This window comes from Bos indicus, chromosome 1, assembly GCF_029378745.1.
Source record: "Bos indicus isolate NIAB-ARS_2022 breed Sahiwal x Tharparkar chromosome 1, NIAB-ARS_B.indTharparkar_mat_pri_1.0, whole genome shotgun sequence".
Taxonomy (NCBI): Eukaryota; Metazoa; Chordata; class Mammalia; order Artiodactyla; family Bovidae; genus Bos; species Bos indicus.
In genome coordinates, this window is record NC_091760.1 from 88998478 (window position 1) to 89023541 (window position 25064).

General features: G+C 40.9%; 1 protein-coding gene across 6 annotated transcripts in view; it reads right to left on the minus strand.

Annotated features, from left to right (window-relative positions):
* KCNMB2 (potassium calcium-activated channel subfamily M regulatory beta subunit 2) overlaps nucleotides 1-25064 on the minus strand; it is a 301884-nt gene that overhangs the window by 261615 nt on the left and 15205 nt on the right. The window contains exon 1 of one of the 6 annotated variants that reach the window (XM_070791674.1): nucleotides 8056-8279. The exons of 3 other annotated variants lie outside the window; for them this stretch is intronic. Coding sequence is in view for 1 of the 3 variants with exons in the window: in XM_070791668.1 (XP_070647769.1) it covers nucleotides 8056-8066 (11 nt within the window). In the remaining 2 variants the exon portion in view is untranslated. Of the gene's footprint in view, nucleotides 1-8055; nucleotides 8280-25064 lie in introns of those variants that run through there. 2 more of the 6 variants (XM_070791656.1, XM_070791668.1) reach the window with 2 other exon arrangements.

Consider the following 25064-nt stretch of genomic DNA (forward strand, 5'->3'; position numbering starts at 1 on the left):
GGCGAGTTACTCATGCGAAGAGTTGACTCATTGGAAAAGACTCATGGTGGGAGGGATTGGGGGCAGGAGGAGAAGGGGATAACAGAGGATGAGATGGCTGGATGGCATCACCAACTCAATACACATGAGTTTGGGTGAACTCCAGGAGCTGGTGATGGACAGGGAGGCCTGGTGTGCTGCAATTCATGGGGTCGCAAAGAGTTGGACAAGACTGAGAGACTGAACTGAAACTGCATGCAAACTTTATTTACTGTACAGAGTTCTGGATGTATTTATCAAATAGAAAAACCACCCTGGACTTGATTGTTCACCTGTTTTATGATTTCCCTTGAAGAGAAAAATATGTTGTCATAGCTCTTGATATTTTACTAAGTAATGTTCTGTTACACTGAAAGGGATGTTTTTAAAATTTTTATTTGGAAACAAGTTTTCAAGTAGAGGGACAGTTGATTACATATTGTCTTGTATACACACATCCTAAAATGTTACATTTATGAGATGTGTGTATATGGTTCAGCCCTGAGTTTACTGTGCTGATTAACAGGTACATATAAAAATAGCTGAAATAGAAAATTGCTGATCAGTTGTGCTAGAAGAACATGGTAGGAGAGAAAAACCAAACTATTTCTTCTTATTAAAAATGAATATAATATTAACCTTGCAAAAGAGACCAAACCCACATTTTGTAACTTTTTACAAGAGCAAAAATTCACAAACTAGTTTTCAACTTCCTTTAGACTTCAAAATTGTTTGGACAGTCTTGTCTTTAACTTGGACCAATTGTAGATTGTTACAGGCTTCCTGGGTTTTAGCATTCCTATTTTCTCTACCAAAGTTTTTTTTGGAAGCACCTCAACTCTCCTTTGGAGAAGGCAATGGCACCCCACTCCAGTACTCTTGCCTGGAAAATCCCATGGATGGAGGAGCCTGGTAGGCTGCAGTCCATGGGGTTGCTAGGAGTTGGACACGACTGAGCGAGTTCCTTTTCACTTTTCACTTTCATGCATTGGAGAAGGAAGTGGCAACCCACTCCAGTGTTCTTGCCTGGAGAATCCCAGGGACGGGGGAACCTGGTGGGCTGCTGTCTATGGGGTCACACAGAGTCGTACACGACTGAAATGACTTAGCAGCAGCAGCAGCAGCAACTCTTCTGCCAGCCATGAGATTTACACTGTGACAATGTGATTTATTAGAATCCTGAATTTCAGCACGATACTATCTGAGAAAAGCCAGAGGAGAGGCTAAAGGTTTAAATTTGGAGATATAAAGACTTGATAAATAGAGTACGTGAAAGTGGGGTGACAGTGACAACTGTGTGGACCTGGTCATGCCTGCCAGGACAATTTAACAGTTGGAAATGCTATAAAGAGCTGCATTCTTGGGAAAACGAACTCATGTGACACAGCACTGTTTTGTATAAAGCTTCACGTCTAGAAATGTGTATTCATTTTTTTGGCAGGAAAATGTGTTTATGGTGGCTTCCATGGCCTCTGTCCATGCTTTAATTGATTTTCCTTGGAAAGTTTTTGCCTACTCTCTCAGGTAGTTTTACTTTACACCATTTGCTGTCCTAGATAGCGTATACACAATTCATGAGGGGAGAATTCCCCAACTGTAAACATAGAAGTAGATCCTGGAGGAAGCACTGTGCAGAGTTGTGACTGCTAGTGACTGTGTGATCTTGCGTTCAGTGTGACTTTCCATCTTTTTCTTTTTTTTCTTTTTAATGGGACAGCACAGCGCCTGTTTGCTTAACAGTTTGTATAATACAGAAGAGTAGAAGGTAGTAAGTGGTCTCTTTCACTCCAGCTTCTCACTTTTATTCTCTAGATATAACTACTATCAATCACTTGGCAGGTTCTATTCCAGGTCTTTTATTATGTACATATAGAAGTATATATACTATCAATAAAAGTTGATTTGCTACATGTAATATTTTTACTTTTGACTTCATCTGTTTCAGTTTTTTTTATTGGATTCCAAATATGCTGGAATATAGACATATACTGGTTATTTTACTGAAGAACCTTTGGGTTGTCTCCAGATTTTCAATATTACAAACAATGCTGCAGTGGAAATAACTGCACATAATACCCTTACACACTTGTGAAAGTCTTTCCAAGGAGTACACAACTACAAATGGAATTGCTGAGGCAATAGTTTTGCTCCTTAAAATTTGTGATAAGTTCTGCTGAATTACTCTCCAAAGAGTTTTTATTGATTCATAACCCATCAGAAGTGTGTAAGAGCTGGGCAAGTTTATTAAGTTGAGCTCTAATTTTCTTGTGTATAGCATGGGGCAAATTATCTTTTTCTCAAGGTTAATGTGAAGAGTAGATAAAGTAATGCTTGTGAAGCATTCAGCATGGTACCTGATCAAAAGCAGGTACTTGATAAATCCTTATTCCCAGCATTTTACTTCTCCAACTGTTCCACTTTACGCAAAGCAACAATGCAGCAGTTATTATTTGGATCCAGTTCCTGACCCCTCCCCCCAGATTACATACCATGGTCTCAGCAGTTTATTATCTACACCTACATCAGTACTGAGTTTCTTAAGTTAGTTTTGGACACTATTGTCCTTATATTGACCACTATCCTTCTGTGATATATGGTACCCATCATAATCAGAATTTCAATATTTTACAAGTATAGTACTTTGTACACATCTTAGTCTTTTTGTTGTGGCTCTTAGTTTCCATAGTTTTGGAGTTTTGAGACATGGATTTGTATTTTGAATGATCCAATATCAACTTGGTCTGACAAAAAGTTATAAGGGAGGCTCTGAGAGATTTAGAGAAGCTAAATGCTGATATTTTTCATCACTGTGCCTGTACCCGCCAGATCTTAGCTGGAGGACTCTGGGGGCACCTCTGACAGTTCCTTTCCACAGTCCCCACATATCCATTGAGACTACTTTTACTTTCTATGGTTGTATATACCACCCCCATACTTAATTTTTTATGGGGGCTTGATGTACAACTTCAATTGGTTACCATCTAAAAGCTGGGATGAGTCTTACCTGAGAAAGGAAATGTGATGCAAGACCATTCAGTAGGAGGGATGTCTTTCACTTTGTTTACTTATGCCCATTCAATGGACCTCAAATTTACAGGTTACCTTAGAGAACCAGCCAGGTCTGGACACTGTATCCAAGAGTGAGTGGCCTTTCTATTCTTCAGAATATTGAAGAATTCCCAACCATCCCATGAGGTACCCTCCAATCACCCATCAGAGAGCCAATTTAAACCTTGAACAACTCTGACTTCCAAGTGCATTTAGATATCTGTACAGTCCTAACTCTGTGCAGACACTGCTCTGAGTGCTTTACAAATATTAGCTCATTTAATCCTTAAAGGTTGCCCCCTATTTTTTCGGTTCTGCACCTTAAGGGAATATAAAACACTTAAACACTTGCTTTGTGTACAGTCTTTGAATACTCTGAAGACAATCGCTAGGTTCCCCAGGGGCTGCTTGTTTTCAAATTAAAGCATTCCGTTTACTCAGTTGTTTCATATACTGCATGATTGTGTGTTACTTCCTATCCTGACCATTCTCCTCTGAATGTCCTTTGATTTGATAATGACTCTTTCAGAGACTGCAAGCTGTCTGGTTCTGGTCCACAGATGTGTTTTGCTTGGCACAATGTCTTTTTTTATTTGTTTTGTTTTTAAACAAAAAACAAAAAGCAAAAAGAATGTGAATGCCTTTCCACAGGCATGCGTCTCTAGCTCCAAGCTCCCATCAGTACCTATTGTCTGAATTCCAGCTTCACTGGACTTGGCCTCTAACGGCCTCTAAAGGGTTGAAAGCTCTGCTGAAATGTCTTATCTAGACCTGAACCTAGACACAGTATGGTTACAGCTCAGTCGAGGAGAACTTTTGTTCTATGTTGCTATCAATATTGCGAATTCATCAATAGATAATGGTACATGTCCTTGGGGTGCTTTTTAAGTCACACATCAGCCATTCCTCCATATAGCCTCTGAAGTTGGACTCAATAATTTTTATTAATAATTTTTACCTTCAGAATAAAGAACTCATTTGCACCAAAGCATTACTGAAGAGTGTACACTTTACTGACAGCTTAAAATTAGAGGCAAAAAAGAGAGTTTATAAAGCCTAGCATTTTCCCCCAGGTCTCTTTTCTTAGCCTTTTATTTCTTGGGTTTTTCTATCCCTTTATCCCCTCTTTGGTGCCAACATTTAGCTTTACTGATTCCTTTCCCAGAATCCTCTCTGTGGGGGCTTCTCAGTCTTTTCCCCTAATTATGTAGAGCAGTTTAGTCCTGGTCTAGCTATGCTAGTGGTCATAGCTGTCATTTGCTCAGTCAACAGCAGAGCCTCATTTATCAGGAACCACTACACATAGAAGGCAGCAAGTGATCACCAAAATCCAAACATATTTTTTTTCCTAACACAGTAATGCTCCTTGTTCTAGAGCTAGGCAACTTATCCATGCCAGCTCTTTCTTCTTTCTCATGGAGAAACCCAGATTCAGAAAGGTTACATTAGTTACTTAAGATAGTGATCAGAGAGGTAGCCATAGAAGGCATCACTGGTACTTCCCAGGTGTCTCCCTATAAAATTGTGTTATGTATGATGTTACTAGAAACTGTATTTATACTAATTCCAAGTATGCTAAGTCTTAGTGATGTTATTTGAGATTTGACCTTGACTATACCAAAGCAGAGGGCTTTCCAGGTAGCGCTAGTGGTAAAGAATTCGCTTGCCAATACAGGAGACATAATGAGATGCAGATTCGATACCTGGGTTGGAAAGATGCCCTGGGAAAGGGAAAGGCAACCCATTCCAGTATTCTTGCCTGGAGAATTTAGTGCACAGAGGAGCCTGGTGGGCTACAGTCCATGGAGTCACAAAGAGTCGGACATGACTAACTGACTCACACATACACGCACACACATACCAAATCAGACAACTGGATTTCCTGCCCCCTTACCTACACACTATCGCTGCTGCATCACAGCTTTGTGGCTAAAAGGCTGCTGTATTTCTTTTCCTACTGAGTTGTGCCATAAAGTGTCTTTTGGATCTCCTGACACAGAGCCTTTTGCAAAAGGTAAAAAATTACAAAGTGGGCATTTCCAGGTGTGCTAACACTGGAATCTAATGCAGCAATATTACAGAATGATGGCATGTTAGAGTAGGAAGAACTTTATAAATCATCTAGTCTGATCAGCCTCTACTTTTAACCATGAGGAGACTTAGGCTCAAAGGGATCAGTTTTGTGCTTTGTGTCAAACAGCCACTGAGTTTTGGAACTGGAACTGGAAGCTGGCTGTTCCAACTCTAGTGTAGTTGCACACTCCATAGAGCTTTTGTATAAAAACAAATAAACAAGAAAGCCTAGTTCTCAGCATTGCTTTGTGATTATTGATAGCAAAGGAGATCATGTGCCACTTACAGTAATCTCTTAAGATTTTATAATAATCCTTGCATTATCCTATTAAACTGTGGCTGTAGCTCTGTGCTTAATAGATTGAAATCTATTATTCATAATACCATCTTGTTCCTCTTCAAATAACATTATCTTTATGAATAAATTTTATGAATTCATACTGTTTCATAGCATAGTGAGAGGATAACGCATGAGAATAGAGTTTTCATTTGTGAATTCAGTTCAAGAATCATTTTTCAAGTGCCTAAGCTGAGCGCCGAAGAATTGATGCTTTTGAACTGTGGTGTTGGAGAAGACTCTTGAGAGTCCCTTGGACTGCAAGGAGATCCAACCAGTCCATTCTGAAGGAGATCAGCCCTGGGATTTCTTTTGAGGGAATGATGCTAAAGCTGAAACTCCAGTACTTTGGCCACCTCATGCGAAGAGTTGACTCATTGGAAAAGACTCTTATGCTGGGAGGGATTGGGAGCAGGAGAAGGGGACAACAGAGGATGAAATGGCTGGATGGCATCACTGACTTGATGGACGTGAGTCTCAGTGAACTCCGGGAGTTGGTGATGGACAGGGAGGCCTGGCGTGCTGTGATTCATGGGGTCGAAAAGAGTCGGACACGACTGAGTGACTGAACTGAACTGAACTGAACTGTGTGCCTAGTATTTATTATCCTTGACATTTTGGGGAATTCAGAGGAAATATGTGGTAGCCCTTTTAGCCTCAGAAAATATTCTACTGTGGGCTTCTGTGTGTCCAGGAACATCTGGAAAATAAGGAAGTGTGTCTCTAAGGAGTGAAAAGGTGTAATGGGTGACAGTATGGACTTTGAAGTCAGGCAGTGTTAGGTTTGCACCCTGGTTCCTCTATTTACTAGCTATGGTATCTTGGGCAACTTTGGTCAAGTTGCAGTGTCCTTATCTGAGGATTAAAAAATAGCACTTCATAGAGTAATTTCAAAGATTCTGTTAAAAGACAAGACAGCAATCACTTAGCATATGTCTGACTTGTAGTGCTCAAAAATGTTACCTAATGTTTAAAACCCTTATGATTTTATGTCGGTTAAGTCTAATGTGCTTTGAAGAAGAGAAAAGCCAATTATTTCAGTACATTTAGGGGAAGAAAACTTTGGCTTTGGATCTGAAATATCTACATTTTATTGATTGACTGACCACTGTTTTATTGAGTTCTGTTGTAGGGCTCAGAGTAGCTTGTTTGCCCACCACGGTGATCTCAAGCTTCAAAGAAGAATCCTAAGGGTAAATTTGGGATAGCAGTTGCTTTGCTGGGGAGTTATCTTCAGTTTAATTTTGAATTATTTGGTCTTGTGAGAAATGTCCTCCAGATAGAAGTCTCTGTCCCTTTGACTGTCAGCATTGCCTGTTCATCTTGGGTTCTCAGACAAAGGCCTCCTGATGGGTTGTCAGTTACTTGGGTTTCCACCTGCCTTATCGCTAGTACTCTCAGTTGTTGCTAATAAATCTGCCCCTCAGAGTGAAGCATTTGAAATAAGCGGTGCACAGGTTTTAGAAAGACCTGAAGTATTCCGTTTGGTGATGTGAAATAATCAAAAGAACTAATTACTTGCCAAATCTTTTTTCCTTTCATTTCTTCCTCCCCCTCTCTTTTCTCCCTTTCCTTCATTCCCCCTTTGTTTCAAGTTGTTTTTTTTTTTTTTTTGGCGTGTGTGTGTAGGTATACACTTTTTTTTTTTAAAACAAGGAAAATAAACCGAATACAGGGAATGAAAATGACCTTAACAATGCATCTGTATAATCTAAAAGAAAAAAAAATTATGCCTAATCTGAAATGAAATATATCTTAAGCAACTTTGCAGTCAGGCTATTAATAATCATTTTGCAAAACGGGTGAGATATAGCAGAGCATATTGGAATATTAGGGATCCGTGAATTGCTGTTGGTTTGAATTTGTATATATTAATATTTTCTCATCACTAAAATTACTGTGCTCTAGTTTTCAGAGCAAGAAAGTCCCCTATAAAATAACACTGTTGTTACATATGTTTAAGAAAATTTCTGAGTGTGCAATACCAATTAGAGATCTAAACTCAAAACTGAATAGTTGATATTAGTAACGATCAAAGACTTGTTGCCTACAACCATCCATTAAAATATTTTTCTAGTCATCTAGATGTTTGTATTCTTTCTCCAAGTCAATTTGCATGTCTAGACAGATATTCTTTCAAAAATTTGATCAAACAGAAGGAAATTCTGACAGTAAAATAATTGAGAATGTGAAAGACTGAGAGTTTATTACAGTTGAAACCTGCAACTTATGAATTAACATCACTCCATTTTTGAAAATATTTCTCATACATACAAGAATCAAGAAACAACCCTAAATCCAACTGAGAGAAGGCAAATCCCTTCTCTAAGAAAGAGGCATTCCCATGAGTTATCATCTCCCTCAGCTGTAAGTCTGTTGTCACACAGTTAATTCCAGAGGCAGGAATTAAACATGGCATTCTCTAGTTTTCCATCTTCTAGCCATTTTCTGAAACATTGAAACCAGTCCCTTTCTATTTAATTGTAGCTTCTTTCAGAATAGCAACCACCACTGATTCCTTGCCTAATTCAAGCGGATGAATGTAAAAATAACACAGTTCTCCGAGAGAGTCAGCTTACCTACAGTGCATGGCACCCTGTCATATCACTCTGTGCTTTGCTTCTTTCTCTCAGTTCTTTTCACCGTGCCCACAGGGCTCCTCAGAAGACCCAAGAGTGTGCTAAACACTCAAATAGGATAAGAAAAACAGGAAGGAGCAAGGTGCCCGGGGACCTTTGTACCAAAATACAGTACTCATTGGTCAGTGCCCTCTGGCTGTGTGGGAGGAGGGAACAGACCATTCAACCATGGAAGGTAAATAGCAACTAACCTTGCGCCTGGTGCAACTAACCGACAGCAGGGAAAAGGCCATGCAAGCACAGAGCTGCGAGGGGAGACTATCCACCCAGGACTCCTTTACTTTACAGATAAAAAACCTGCAGTTGAGACATAAATTTATTTATAATTTAAAAAGAACTGGAAACATGATCCATGAGATAGTCTATGTAGTTTGTTTTAAACTATTTCAGAACACTTTTGTGGAGGATTATGGCAAAAATTAGAATACAGACAGTCAAAAATAGAAAGGATCTGACAGATAGATAGCTCATTCATCTTGCTTTCCAGATAAAACCCAGGCTCAGGGGGTGAAAGCCTCTGTCCATGAACTGCAGCTAGGCAGTTCAGGAGACACACCAATCTTGTCACTGCACACTGCTCTTTCTTAATTACCTGGAATGTGTTTATTTTATTTGTTTGCTTTTTATAATTTTCCAGGCTCGGTCTTGCTGCTTCTCTATGCTTGCAAGTTTTCCTCTTTCTCTTTGCCTGTATTTCATATGATGTACTGAATGTGGCAAGTGAATTATTACAGTTATCTGTGTACTTTATAGAGCTTCCCTGGTGACTCAGATGGTAAAGCGTTGGCTTGGGTTAAAATGGGAAACTTCACACTATCGTAAGAAACTCTTAAGAGCGGCAGCAGTTCAATCTGGTTCACATAATAATAGTAATAAAGAAGAAATTGAACATTTTTTTCCCCTCACAGTGAGCTAAAAGCAATTTACAGATTTCTTATTAATCCTCCCTGAGGAGCTACTGCCATTTTGCTTACTGGAACTCAACCACAGAGCTCATGAGGCTGAGTGTGTACAGGAATGGTGTGTACCAGGCTGAGAATCAGAAGATTTTATTTCAAGGGGTCTTGGTGGCACTTCCTTGCTATTTGTTCTGGTTGAACCACAGAATCTCTCTGCATCTCAGTTTACTCATCATTGACATGGGAAGAGTTGAATGAATTGATCTCAAGATGCCTCCATGGACGAAATCAAAATGATTTCACAGAGATCTGAGTCTGCAACTTACATGTTCTCCCTCTTAATTAATGTTATTGCTTAGTTGCTAAGTTGGGCCCAACACTTTTGTGACCCCATGGACTGTAGGCTTCCAGGCTCCTCTGTCCATGGGGTTTCCCAGGTAAGATTACTGGAGTAGGCTGCCATTTCCTTCTCCAGGGGATCTTCCTGACCCAGGGATGGAACCCAAGTCTCCTGAATTGGCAGTTGGATTCTTCACTGCTGAGCCATCATTCACTGAGGTTCTATAATTTAATTTTTCTAGATCTTTCCTGTTTATAAATTTTCTTTTTCTTCTCTTTTTCTGAAGAGGAACCAGAAAGACAGTAATGCCTTTCTATGACAGGATAGACATGTTTCTATGTTGATTCACAAATAAGGGTGGAGAGAATGAAGCAGGAAATGGATAATTACTTTATTTATTCCTGGCAGAATCCTGGTAGTTGTTCAGGACATTTTAATTTCTTTTATGACTTAATGTCACTCCTTCCCCCTTATTTGAAGCATCTCACCTCCTTTCTTGGATTGAAGTCATGCATCTTGAGTTCTTTCAGTAGTTTTTCTTCTGCTCTTAATTCATCTTTTCTTTATTCCCCATCCCAATATTAGAGGAAGAAGAGTGCCTTTGTCATCCAAAGTGACCCTCTATTGTGGCCTTAATCCAGTGCCCAGTTCTTATAAGTCGATGGTTCCCTCACCTGAAAATATATTAAAATTACCTGGGAGAACTAATTAATAATAGATGAGCCTGTCCTATCCAAAAACAATTTAATCAGAATCTCTGCAGATCAGGACCAGACATTAGCATTATTTTAAGGGTCCTAGGTGAGCCTAGTATTCAGAAAGGGTTGATAATTAAGGCTCTGAGGCCTTGGAATATTAATTAATCTTTGTTTATTCTTCAACTTTAATCCATTTTACTGGCTCCTTCTCATCAATCCACAAATGGGCTCAGCCTTCTGTTATCTTAATACAACACCTTCCCTTGTCCCTCAAGCTTACTATTCCCTGCATTGTCTTCCCTCCTAGTTTTCCCTCTCTACAGTTCCACTCCGGGGCAGCCCTGATGTGACTTTCTCTGGGGTTACCACATGTCTTCATCCTCCCCAGGCTCTCTGCAGGATGACATTCCCCATCATCACAGCCTCTGTGAAATTCTCTCTCCCGTCGGCTTCTGGAAATCCACATACCCTTGGCTTCTTTCCCCAGGCCCCCAAAGATTCCTATTGTTAGGTAGTTAGAATGGGAAAAAGGAGTCCAAAACAGTGGTGGCTAAAAGACAAAGAAGGGGAAAGCCTGAGAAAATAGAACAAAGGAAGGTCCAAGGACTGGAGTAAGCACCTCAGGTAAAACAAGCAGCCCTCCTGGCTAGCCCTATTTACATAGGGCAGACATAGGGGGAGGAGAAAAAACATATAAAAAGAGGAACCAAAATTGAGCCACAGGCTTCTCTTCTCTTCGTGTGTTTTGGGTCAGCCCACCCTCACTCTTCAAGGGTGTATTATCCTTTGTTTTTCCTAATAAAACTGAGCTATAACACTGGTCCGTCTGTCACTTCAAATTTTTGCTGCAGCAAGACAGAACTGAGGAAATTACACACTCCCCCAACATATATGGTGCTGTGACTCAGATTTAACCTGGTTAAACAACCTCAGCTCAGCCCCTGTGAGGCGAGGCCAAACACAGCAGAAGCCCAACTTGGTGAAAGCTCCCATGGTAGAAGCTGAGTGTGAAGAAAACCCAGCACAGTGGAAGTGACAAGAAGCCCAGTGTGCTGGAAACCAGGACATCAAAAACAAACTTGAGAGAAAGCTCACGTGACTCATTCTCAGATTCCAGAAGACCTCTGGTTGGGGTAGGAAGTCCTCGCCCCTATGACTGAAAGGACATATGGCTAACAAAATCTTAATTCCTTTACAGTCCCTCATTTCTTGTTTCTTCTAACCCCCCATGAACAGGCGAGTGGCAGTGGGTGCAATTGAGGGACTTTGGCAGGAGCTACTTAGTAGCTGTTGCCCAAGCAGGGGGTTCTTCTGACCTCAGTCTTCTTTGTGCCAAGGATCAGGCCAAGGAAAACTGTGAGCACAGGTCAGGTATTTAGCAGGTTTTCTGGCAGGTTATAATGGGGATTCCTTGGCTTGTTTTTCTTACTGCTTTCTCCTTCTGTCCTTCAGCTCCTCTCTCCCGAGGCTTGAGCCCAGCCAAAACCCGTGATACCTGGTTTCAGGACGTAATGGAGCTCAGGTTCTTGATGTCTCATTGAAAAAAATTCAGTGAGAGACACAGCGATAGGTAAGAGGTGGATTTGTTCGGATTCAGAGAGAAGCACACTCCAAGAGTGTGGGCCATCACAGAGGGGAGTGGCCATGGAATGTGATGTGATTATTTAGGGGCTGGGTGATTTCATATGCTAATGAGCTGGAGGATCATTCCAACAACTGGGGGACCACCCACTCTTCAGTCTTTGGACAGTGACTTGGAACTGTTCTGGTGCCTCTGGGTGTGTCGTTTATCTTGCAGATCGAGGAACAAGGTTTAGTTGAATTTGACTTGTCATCTTGGACCCCACTTGATATTAATAGGTTTATGTTATGCCCTTGTGCTATGTCATTCTTTCAAAAGTTGTGCCCTGCCCCCTTCCTTCCTGTTTTATGCTCTTCTCCTGAGCCCTGTCCAGGCCCACAGTGTTGCCTCTATAATATTCTGGAGGGACAACCAGAAAATAGCTGGCCCTTGGGAGAGAAATACTATATACTATCCAATCCTTCTCAATATTTAGGCCTCATCTTCCATGTTTCCTACAACCAGTGCCACAACAGCATTTCTCAGTGAACCCGCTAGGGCAGGTGACAGGCACACAACGCCTGCTAGAAGTCCATTTGTGGGTGGCATCCCTTCAAGGGCAATTGGGCTTCCAGGGATAATGTTTACCACTTTGGGAGTTAGCCCTGCAGGCCATTTGGGCCCAAACTGTTACCACCCTCCTCCTAAAGTTACAAACATACCCCCAGATCAAATCTCCACTCTGCTTTTATGGAACATCTGGTCTGTTGCCTTGTCTTTAAGCTACTTACTAACTCTTACAACCAGGACCCTGCCCCTTGTAGGCAATATTGCTCCACCCCACTTATTAAAATACTGTTAATGTCCCTAACAGGACCAGATAACCCACTCCTTTGTCATTACTTCTGTTATTACCTAAAGTGGGTCTATGACAATGAAACGTTTACCATTGGAAACACCCTAAACTGCTCTTATGGAAGACTAGGGGAGGAAATCAGTGACTTATATTCCCTCAGAGCAACAAGAGGATAAGGCTTATGGCTGTTTCACCAGGTTCCTAGTCTCAGGGCACAGGCTTGGATTGCTTTGAAAGTGAAAGAAAGTGAAGTCGCTCAGTTGTGTCAGACTCTTTGTAACCCCATGGACTGTAGCCTACCAGGTTCCACTGTCCATGGGATTTTCCAGGCAAAGTTACAGGAGTGGGTTGCCATTTCCTTCTCCAGGAGATCTTCCCAGCCCAGGGATTGAACCCAGGTATTCTGCATTGAAGGTAGACGCTTTACCGTCTGAGCTACCAGAGAAGTCTGGATTGCTTTACATCATGATATCTATTCCCATCCTGGTGGACAAACCAGCAATTAGTTAAAATTATAACCCCTTAATCCCACCAAGCATTGGTCACACTGGAGACCTTGGGCACTCCCAACTTCAGTCTAGGGGTCCCTGGAGGTCAACCTGCCTCGACATGCCTAAGGATATGGCCCTCAAAAGGTTGTAACACCTCAACCTGCTTGGGGATTTGCCAGTCCAAGGGTCCTAGGAGGTCGACATGCCTCGACGTGCTGAAGGACCCAATTCTCAGGAGGCCGACATGCCTCGACCTGCCTAGGGATTCCATATCCAGGAGGTTGTCATGAGTCAATATGCCTGGGGATCTGCACACTGAACTGAGGACGCCTGGTTCTCAGGTTTCAACAGTACTGGGTAGGATAAGCTTCAGAAAGACTCACCCCTAATGAAGTCCACCCATAAAAATAAAAGGAAGCCTATTAGTTGTGGGACTGTGCCTGGTCTCAGCAATAACTCAGTAGCCCAGTGAGAACCCCACTGCCTTTCTGGAAAGGCTAAAAGAGGCCCTCCAAAAGTTTACCAATCTGGACTTAGACTCCTATGAGGGACAGGTGATTTTAAAGAACAAATTCCTGTCCCACTGTGCATCAGACATCAGGATAAAGTTACAACAGGTCCAGCAGCAAGACCCTGTGCCTCTTTAGATAAGATGGTCCAGACAGCCACCAATATCTTTTATAACAGAGAACAGGAGAGGAAGGCCAAGACCCAGGAAAGGGAGAAAAGGAAAGAGACAAGCCATGCCCAGATGCTGGCCGCCATCCAAGGAAGTCCTATGGTAAACCCTGAGTCTTTAAAGGACGATGCCAGAGGCAAATGCCTAATCTGTAGATGGGACATTGGGCCAAAGAGTGTTCAAACAGTGACAAGTCTATAAATAATCATCAATTGGAACATTGGGTGGCACTCTCCCTGGGGACCCAAGAGCCTCAAGGTCAAGCACCAAGCCTTCCCTCACTATGGTTCAATAGGACTGACTGAAGTCACCCGCTCCAGTCAGCCCACCTGTCACAGATAACCATCATGGGCCTGGAGCCAAGGTGCAACTAAGTGTGGCAGGTAGGTCTGAGAATTTCTTGGTTGACACAGGGGCTTCTTACTCTGTCCTGATCTCCTACTCCCAAATTTGTACCATTTTGGGTGCTACAGGAAAAATAATTAGAAAAGATTCACCCAAGCACTTCTTCATTTCTAGGATGGACAAATGCTTTCCCATCAGTTTTTGGTGGTCCCATAGTATCCAACTCCCATATTGGGATGAGATCTTTCCCTGCCTTTGCAATCTTGCAGCTATTGCAGACATGATAGAAGATGCTTTAAAACTCTCTCTTGGGGGCAAACTATTTTTATCAGCCACCAAGTGAAACAACTCCTGAATCAGAGAGGCCATTTATGGACGTCTGATCAAAGGATCCTCAGATATCAAGTAGTGCTGATGGATAATCCAGGCCTGACTACATCTCCTTGTGAGGTTCTTAACCCAGCTACCCACTTGCCTACACCTGAGGGCTCTCTCCCCTTTCACTCTTGGCTAGAAACTTTGGACCATTGGACAAAACCTGAGAAGGATTATCAGAAGATCTTTTGACCAGTCCTGAAGGAATCTGGTACACTGATGGAAGCAGCTTTGTCTTGGATGGAAAAAGAAGACCTGGATACGCAGTAGTCTCCATTTCTGAGACCATACAGGCTAAACCTTTGCCACCAGGTACTTCAGCCCAATTGGCTGAAATTGGCTGAACTCATAGTCCTGACTCAAGCTCTAGACCTGGGAAAAGGAAAAAGAGTAGCCATTTACACAGACTCCAAGTATGCCTTTCTGGTGCTACATGCACATGCTGCTATTTAGAAAGAAAGAGGCCACTGACCACCCAAGGGCCCCCAATCAAATATGGTGATCAAATCCTTAGGCTCTTGGAGGCAATTCATCTGCTACTGAGGTTTCAATCTCCCATTGTAAAGAACACCAAAAAGGGAACATGGAAATGGCATGAGGGAACCAAGCAGTAGCAGCTAAGAGAGCAGCATTACAGAATAATCACCTAATAGGGGTTGCCACCTTAGTTCCACAGACTAATTTGCCAGAAACTCCTTCATTTACAGAAGGTGAGACTCTTAAAGCTAAGAGTGAGGGCTTTCAAGAAGATAATAAGGGATGGTTCCAAAAGGAGGAACTCCTTTCTCTGCCTGGGAATCTCCAATGGAAGTTGGCTAACTCCTTACATGCCACCACTCATTTAGGGGAGAAGGCCCTCATAGTCCTCAAGAAAAGCACTCAGATCCTACTGGATCTCAAAGAATGAGCTGGAGAGTTCTCAGGGTAGCTATAGTCTGTCTTTGGGGGATCCTTCTCCTGGCTATGGGCAATTTGGAGTTGGCTAATGCCCCTACTAATCCCTGTTATCACCATACTGATGCTGCTTATGATTGCTCCAGGTATTATCAATTGTCTAACCTATTTTGTCTCTGCCCAGGTCAACAAGCTACAACATGCAGTGCCAGTTCAACAAGGATATATAAAGCTACAGCTGACCACAGAAAATATCACTCACCCTTAGATGGACACCACTATAAGGACACCACTATAAGGACTCATTGAGACTAGCAATGCCCCTTGCTGTCCCAGTTCAGCAGGAAGTAGCCAATTCGGTTGGGCCTCCCATCCCTTGAGTGGGGAATGTTAGGTAGGTAGAATAGGAAAAAGAAGTCGAAACTGGCGGTGGCTAAAAGACAAAGAAAGGAAAAGTCACAAAAATAGAACAAAGGAAGGTCCAAGGACTGGAGTGAGGACCTCAGGTAAAACAAGCAGCCCTCCCGGCTAGCCCAATTTACATAGGGCAGGCATAGGGGGAGGAGAAAAAACATATAAAAAGAGGAGCCAAAATTGAACCGCGGGATTCTCTTCTCTTCTCATGTTTTGGGTTGGTCTTCGCTCACTCCTCGAGGGTGTACTATCCTTTGTTTTTCCTAATAAAACTGAGCTATAACACTGGTCTGTCCATCACTTCAAATTTTTGCTGCGACGAGACAGAACCAAGGAAATTACACATTCCCCCCAACACTTTAATACTGGATCTCTGTGAGTCCCAAAGGGGTAGCCACTTCTCACAGATTTATTCTAATTGTTCTTAAATTCTTGATTTTTTTTCTCTCTAGCAAAGTGATTGCTTAAGTTTAAGTGATTGCATCCATGAAAAATGGCTCTGAAATCTACACCCGACTCCTGAGGAGCAAGTTGCCCTCACAGGGAGACAGTCTCATCTGGACATCCTTTCTCTGTCTCAACGCAAAATGTTCCAAAGCAGGTCCATCTTCTACCAGTTCCACTCCTTCTCTGATCCCCCAAGGAACTCTGCCCAGCACTGTTTCCCCCATTTCCTGGGCTTTAAAATTCTGCTCATCTGTCAGTTTTTTTCTATTTATTCCCTACATCCCTTGAACCTCCCAGTTGTATCTATTTTCAACTTTTTAATTTTTAGGACATCTATTTTTTACTTTTCACTGCTAATTTTTATTCAAACCCTTATTTTAGGCCGAAAATAAAATATTCAACCTTCTATGGTATAGCATATCATAGTCATTCCAAACAGTCAGAATTCGCATTCTCCTTCTTAGTGGTCCCAAAGCCACGGGTCTTGTATGAGATTTGGCAATTCTATTTTTCAATGTATTACCACTTGCACACTTTTCGTACACTTTCATTTCTTAATTGCAAACCCCTTGATCTCAGAGACCATATTCTTTTTTTTTTTTTCTTGGATAGAGTTAGTATTAAGAATAAGAGAAAATGTGTCTGAGTAAACAAAAATACACACACATAAAGCTGGCACAGCCACCGTAGAAAACAGTATGGAGGTTCCTCAAAAAACTAAAACTAGAATTACCATAGAATTCAGAAGCCCCACTCCTAGGCATATATTCAGACAAAACTATAATTCAAAAAACTACTGCTGCTGCTGCTGCTAAGTTGCTTCAGTCATGTCCGACTCTGTGCGACCCCAGAGACGGCAACCCACCAGGCTCCCCCGTCCCTGGGATTCTCCAGGCAAGAACACTGGAGTGGGTTGCCTGTTCCTTCTCCAATGCATGAAAGTGAGAAGTGAAAGTGAAGTCGCTCAGTCACGTCTGACTCTTAGCGACCCCATGGACTGCAGCCCACCAGGCTCCTTCACCCATGGGATTTTCCAGGCAAGAGTACTGGAGTGGGGTGCCATTGCCTTCTCCAAAAATGTGGCTACTCAGCTATAAAAAAGAATGAAATAATGTCATTTGCAGTAACATGGATGGTACTAGAGGTTATCACACTAAGTGAAGTAAGTCAGAAAGAGAAAAATATCATATGATATTACTTATATATGGAATCTAAAATATGACACCAATGAAAGCATATAAGAAACAGAAGCAGACTCACAGATATAGAGAGCAGACTTCTGATTGACAAGGGGGAGAGAGGTTGGGAGAGGGATTGAGTAGGAGTTGGGGATTAGCAGATGCAAACTATTAAATGTAGAATGGGTAAACAGCAAGGTCCTGCTGTATAGTACAGGGAATGATATTCAATATCCTGTGATAAACCATAATGGAAAAGAATATTAAAAAGAATGGAAATATATATATCCACCTGCAATGCAGGGGACCCCTGTTCGATTCCTGGATCAGAAAGATCCCCTGGAGAAAGGATATAGGCTACCCACTCCAGTATTCTTGGGCTTCCCTGGTGACTCAGATGGTAAAGAATCTGCCTGCAATGCAGGAGAACTGGGTCTGATCCCTGGGTTGAGAAGATCCCCTGGAGGAGGACATGGCAACCCACTCCAGTATTCTTGCCTGGAGAATCCATATATATATATATATATATATATATATACACACACACAACTGAATCACTTTGCTGTACAGCAGATATTAACACAACATTGTAAGTTAACTATACTTCATAACACATACACATGCACACCCCACAATTACAATACATTGGAGATGGTTATGCCCAGTAAGTGTAAAGGTGAAACAGGTATTCATGAAAATAAGTGATACATTTATAATCCTGACAAGTTTGGATTGATCACCCATCATACCAGCACATATTTTATATGTGTTATTTTGTGCAAACTTCCCCAGACCCTCCAAGGTCAGTATTATGAGAATCCACAGATTCAGAAACTGGTAGTGAAAACATGAAGTGACTTCCCCAAGGTGACACAGCTAGTAATGGAAGAGCAGAGATCAAATTCAGATGAAAAAGCTCATGCTCGTGGGACTCTGCTGGTGGTCCATTGGCCAGGATTCTGAACTGCAAATGCAGGGGCCACAGGTTGATGTCAGCGGGGAACTAAAATCCCACTTGCCACACAGTGTGGCCAAGAGATTTTAAAAAAGATAAAAAAATCTTATGTTCATAACCTTGTTTGATTCCATTAGATTAAATCATATCATTTGCTGTTGTGCACAGGGAGTTGATAGACAGGGAAGCAGACCCTTTGGTAGGGAAAGTTTTGTGGATGGTGAAGAGATGTTTTATTGCTGAAAAACAGTAAAAATATTTTGTGCACTCTTCTTCTGGACTCTCATTGTTCTTGCAGCTTTCCAGTTGACTCCAAAGAGTCAACCTGAGCAGGAGGTAGCGTGGGGGCTTTCAGTTGCAGCGAGTGAGGACGCTCTAATATGCCAGCTCCTATAGTCTGTAGGTTCACCCTTTATATCATCTCTCTTTTCATCCTAAAGCATTGTCTTTGAGAAATCCAGGTTAAAGTAACATGGACTTTGGGCTTGGTCATGTATTCTTATCAGCTAACAATTGAGGAAGAGTTTGTTTGACAACCTTGTGAAGTCCTCCCTTGACCTTCCCACCCATGATAAAGTCATGTGCAGGGACCTATGTCCTTACGTAACACCCATATGCTTTTGATAACACAGATAGTACTTTTTCTGAGTAGTAATCAATACTATTTGCTTACAACTTGCGGCCAGAGAGGCACATTCTAATCTTTTTACCCATTTTAAGTATCTTACTAGGCTACTGATTCTGAATTTAAATTATACTAATTCAATAGAAGTAGTGTTACTTTTTTTTAAAAAAGAAGCAAAAGCATAAGTGCTTTGTCTTGAAAGCGGTCCAATAATTGTGAATAGGGTGCAATTAAATTGATTTACCATTGGGTGACTTTTTCTATATCAGAGAAAAAGGAGGTAATTGTCTTTTTTTTATATATATATATCTTTTCTAATATGGTTTTAGGTGATTCTGAGAGAACAAACATTTTTTCTTTAAATATAAATTGTTATGTACTCTCTAAATCTCACTGTGATTTTAAGTTACTTTCTCTAATGACATATGAGGAATAGGCATAGTTTCAAGTTTTAAGATTTAAATCTAATAAGTATTTGTTTTGAATCTTTATTAGAAATTCATTCAAATTTACTTATAACCATATCATCTTAAAGTTATTATTAAATACAGTTTTTTGGAATTTCTTCAAAATATTGATTAAGAGTATTTTTCTATTTCTCTATTTTTCAGATAAATGGAGATACAGAAAAATCCAGCAACTCACCCAAAGATACAGAGTTAATGTGAATCAAGACTTTGATTCAATTTTTGAGATTGGAGTGAAAACTGACCTTTTCCAGTCCTGTGGCCACTATTGTGTTTTCTATACTTGCTGGCATATTGAGTGCAGCACTTTCACAGCATCATCTTTTAGGATTTGAAATAGCTCAACTGAAATTCCATCACCTCCACTAGCTTTGTTCGTAGTGATGCTTCCTAAGGCCCACTTGACTTCGCATTCCAGGATGTCTGGCTCTAGGTGAGTGATCTTGTTTTGCTGACTGCATAGACCTTCTCCATATTTGGCTGCAAAGAATATAATCAATCTGATTTTGGTATTGACCATCTGGTGATGTTCATGTGTGGTCTTCTCTTGTATTGTTAGAAGAAGGTGTTTGGTATAACCAGTGCGTTCTCTTGGCAAAACTCTACTAGCCTTTGCCCTGCTTCATTCTGTACTCCAGGGCCAAATTTGCCTGTTAATCCAGGTATTTCTTGACTTCCTACTTTTGTATTACAGTCCCCTATAAAAAAAGGACATCTTTTTGGGGTATTAGTTCTAGAAGGTCTTGTAGGTCTTCATAGAACCATTCAACTTCATCTTCTTCAGCATTATTTGTTGGGGCATAGACTTGGATTACTGTGTAATTGAATGGTTTGCCTTGGAAACTAACAGAGATCATTCCGTCATTTTTGAGATTGCATCCAAGTACTGCATTTTGGACTCTTTTGTTTACTATGATGGCTACTCCCTTTCTTCTAAGGGATTCTTGCCCACAGTAGTAGATGTAATGGTCATCTGGGTTAAATTCACCCATTCTAGTCCATTTGAGTTTGTTGATTTCTAAAATGTCAATGTTCACTCTTGCCATCTCCTGTTTGATCACTTCCAATTTGCCTTGATTCATGGACCTAACATTCCAGGTTCCTATGCAATATTGCCTTTACAGCATTGGACTTTACTTCCATCACAAGTCACATCCACATCTGGGTGTTGTTTTTGCTTTGAGTTTGTCTCTTCATTCTTTCTGGAGTTATTTCTCCACTGATCTCCAGTAGCATATTGGGCACCTACTGACCTGGGGAGTTTCTCTTTCAGTATCCTATCATTTTGCCTTTTCGTACTGTTCATGGGGTTTTCAAGGCAAGAATACTGAAGTGGTTTGCCGTTCCCTTCTCCAGTGGACCACATTTTGTCAGAACTCTCCACTATGACCCATCCATCCTGGGTGGCCTTACATGGCATGGCTTCTAGTTTCATTGAGTTAGACAAGTTTCATTGAGTTAAACTTATCAGATTGGTTAGTTTTCTGTGATTGTGGTTTACATTCTGTCTGGTCAATAAATGTTAGCTATTAATTTTAATATTTTTTGCTAAAATAGTTTGGTCCTGGGATATTCTTTTGCAATGCTTTCTTTCAGTTATCTACTCTCTCTTTTCTGCCTACCATCACCTCTCTTGAGTTTATTTTCAGGAAAGCCAATATGAACAATCCCTGGTGTAAGAATCTCTGAAGTTAACCAGCCAACAACTGCCCAGTGCTAGGTGACCTTCCTGTCCTCAGCCCCATACTCTGTCCCTTTCTGTCTCTGGGGCACACTCCCCCTCATTTCTTGCACTCAAGTGGCTTGCCCATGTATCTGCTTTTTAATTTTGTTCTCAACAGGCATCCTTAAAAATTTATGTTGGCCAATATCTAGTACATCTTTCAAAAATTTTTCATCTGATCTTGTAAACACATCCAGACGAAGGCTAGCCCCAAATCAAATTCTTTGGTTTTTATTTTTTTTAGCATGATGCCAAATGGTACTTAGGTAGGATAATAAAGAAAATCTGTTTTCTTCCTCACATTTCATATATCTGTCATAAATCATAAGTGACTTTTGTTGAACAACAATTTAGAAATTCATGTTTCAGGTGAAGGTTCAGTTTGAATTTCATTTTAATGTTTTATTAAAATTGATTTGCTTTGGTGAATATGAATTAATATGATATCATTTTAGAGAAAATTTGTTGACAAGCAGTGATAAAAATTCAGCTAAGATAACACTTTGGCATAAGATGTTTTTTTTTCTCTTGTTAATCTTTATTGAGGAGATACCAGTAAGAAATCCTTAGCTCTTAACATGCCTTTGAAATACAGATAACATCAAACTATACTACATAGGTAAGAAGGAAGAAATCTAAACACTATTAAGGGTGCCGTTAGAATTGACTGTGGCATTTATTCACAAATCCAGCAGACCACTGAGGCTTAAAATGTACAGCTTATTAGGTCATTACTTTTGAATACAAATTATAATAATTTCAGGGTAATAGAGTGTTTAAATTTCTATAATTTAAGGAAAAGGAGGGATAATTATTATATTTGCTTGAGTAAAACAGTTACAAAAACAATAATAGAAGTGGAAGGACCTGTGATCCAAATTCTACTTAGACTGAGGAAAGGTAATTTTACAGGGAAGCAGCTCATGCACTACACTGATAAGGTCAAGGTCAATTTTGGGAAAATGGGATGGGAAGGAAATAAAGCTTATGATGCCACTGATACATATTAGGTTATGGAAAGTATTAGGTAAAGAGAATTAGGACATAATTTATATTTTATCTGAAATGGGTTGTCAACCTGAATTAGCTTGGAGGTTGGTTGGCAGAAGAATAGAATTATTTTTTTTGTTTTGTTTTGTTATTCAAAAGATAAGATTAAGGAAAAAATAGAAAAATCGTGTGATGATATGTTAAGAAAATGTAAAATCTGTTATGAATCATTTTGCTCCTTTGCTTAACTTTCCTTTGTCTTTTACTGCTTCTCAGTGTAGAAGCTGGTGGTGCAAGTGCTGTTAAATCATTCCTCGACAGTTATCATTTAGAGTCATATCTGTAAACCTTGGTCAGCATCTGGCTGAGGGCCAGCACCATGCATTAGGGGTTTACTCAGTGGGTAAGGAGAGAGCAGAGATAGATGTTAATCCACAGGAAAGCAGATTGCCTGGGTCAGCTGCTAGCAAGACCTTTGTGCACGAGTCCTCTGCTTCCCTCTGTTTTTTCTTGAACCCTGGGCATGGTCTTCTTGGGACCTCACTGTCCATCCTGCACAGGGGAGCTTGTGCACGTTGGCACCAGGGTAGCAAATGTGTCAAATGGCCAGTGGATGTTAAATAAAATGCCTGAAAATTTGGGAAACAGCCTGATTTGTCTTGAACCTCAGCTTCACTACTTTTAAGTTGTATTGCCTTGGGCAAGCCCACCCCTCTCTGAGCCTCAGTTTTCTCAAGCATAAAATGGAATACTATGAGCACTCATTTCCTGGAGCTGTTCTGATGTACGCATGAGAGAATGTGTGTCAAATGCTTAGCACAATGCCTTGAACTTACTATGGGCTCACAAGCTACAGTCGATATTGTATAAAGGGCCTGCCATCTACAAAGTGCTCGATAAATGGTGTGTATCATTGTGGACATTTTTAAGGTCTTGTTAGCAGTGACCATATCAAAAACGAGGTAATATTTCTCCATGGTTATTGTCTCCAAATCTTCTCTGGAAATGTCTGTGATTGGTGAAACAGGCTCCACAGGCAGAGGTGATGGGTCCATATTTAGGCAGGCAATGTGGCCCAGGGGTTAGAGTCAGAGGAACTGGCTGGAATGATGATTCTGCAATTATTTGCTCTGGGACTTGGGGCAGGACTTTCAATGTCTTTGGACTTCAGTTTCCCTGTCTTAAAACGAGAGTGATAATGCCCACTGCCCAGAGTTATAGGACTTCTAGGAGATGAATTCAGTGTGAATTCAACATGTTACCTGAAAATTAAGATGCTTGTTCATCAACTACCAAGAGGCCCTCGTGGCCAGCCTATCAAAAGAAAGAACCTATGTCCCTATTGGCTCTTTGTCAGCTGCTCTCAGTCTTGCTTTCCTTTGGGGGAAAATTTCCTTTAAAGAATGGTCTGCTTCCTCACCATCTGCTCAGTCTTTTTATGCCATTGAAACTGATTTTAATGCTCTACCTCTGTTTTGGAAAATGATCTCCTACTTCACAATCCCAAATCACAGAATCCAAAGCCCTTCTACCTCTTTGAACTCTGTAATATTTGACACGATGACTTACTCCCACATTAATGAAAGCAAGAGGGGCCGTTTTTTGAGGGGCCACTGAGTGCGGTACTGTGCTAGCTCCCTTGCATTGTGATGCTGTGTGACTTACACAAATTCTCTAGGTGTATTATGGCCCTGTTTTACGGAAGAGGAAACTGAGGCACATAGATGTGAACTAACTTGCTTAGTGTAACTTAACTGTCACATAATTGCTGTAGAGAGATTGAAACCCTGTTAACCCTGCAGTTTCTTCTTGGGGTTTTGTCCTCTTCCTAGCTTCTATTTGGGGCTTCCCTCATAACTCAGTTGATACAGAATCCCCATGCAATGCAGGACCCTGGTTCAATTCCTGGGTTGGGAAGATCCCCTGGAGAAGGGAAAGGCTGCCCACTCCAGTATTCTGGCCTGGAGAATTCCATGCACTATAGTCCATGGGGTCACAGAGTCAGACACGACTGAGCGACTTTCATTTTCTTTCACTTACACTAGCTTCTATTTGTAGTATTTCTCTATTAAAATACTCAAAGTACTCTGTACATTTCTTAAGGCATTTGTCTCATTCTTAACTCCTGCAACTTGAAATAATTTCTGATAAATTTGTAATCTCCTGGAGGACCTCCTTTAGCATAATGCCTTGCTGAAACAAATTATTTTTCTACGAAGGGAACATTAGACAGAAAATTCTCTTTGGGCTGCTAAGTCTAAAGAGTCACCATTAAGTAAGAACATACAAACAACATAAACTCCTTCCTTCCTTGTTCATTTACCTTTATAACAACATAACCATGATTTTCTCAAACTAAGAGTTTCCTTTGGGTTAACTGGTCCAGAGACTTTTTCATAGTATTGCAGGGGTAGAGAAAGACAGCTTAAGAGATAAAATGTGCATATTTTCCTTAGAGGTTGCATCTGAAAACATCATTGCGGTTCTGATTAGTGGATTAATGGTAAAGAATCCCAGCCAGGGTGGAGTGTAATTTGATGTAGATAAACTCTAGGTTAGGTAATGCTCAGGAGAGAAATTTGAGCAAGTTTGTGTGATGCGCAGGTGGACCATAAACAAGAGACAGTGAGTGTTATTACTTTTCCTGCTGACCTTTATTTAACAGAATTCTCTCATTAGAAAAGAGCTTGCTTTAGCTTATTGTTAACATTGCTATTTGTTCACCTGCTTTGAAAAAGGAACAGGCAAGGGCAACCACTGAGGGAGATTAATAGTTTGCCTGCTTCATGTTGTGCAATGTTCTTTTCTCTCTATCTCTTCAGGCCAATAACAAAGATATACAGATAGATAGGGCTTCCCTGATGGCTCAGGGGTAAAGAATCTGCCTGCCAAGCAGGAGATGCAGGTTTGATCCCTGGGTCTGTAAGATCCCCTGGAGAAGGAAATGGCAACCCACTCCAATATTCTTGCCTGGGGAAATCCCATGGTCAGAGAAGCCTGGCAGGCTACAGT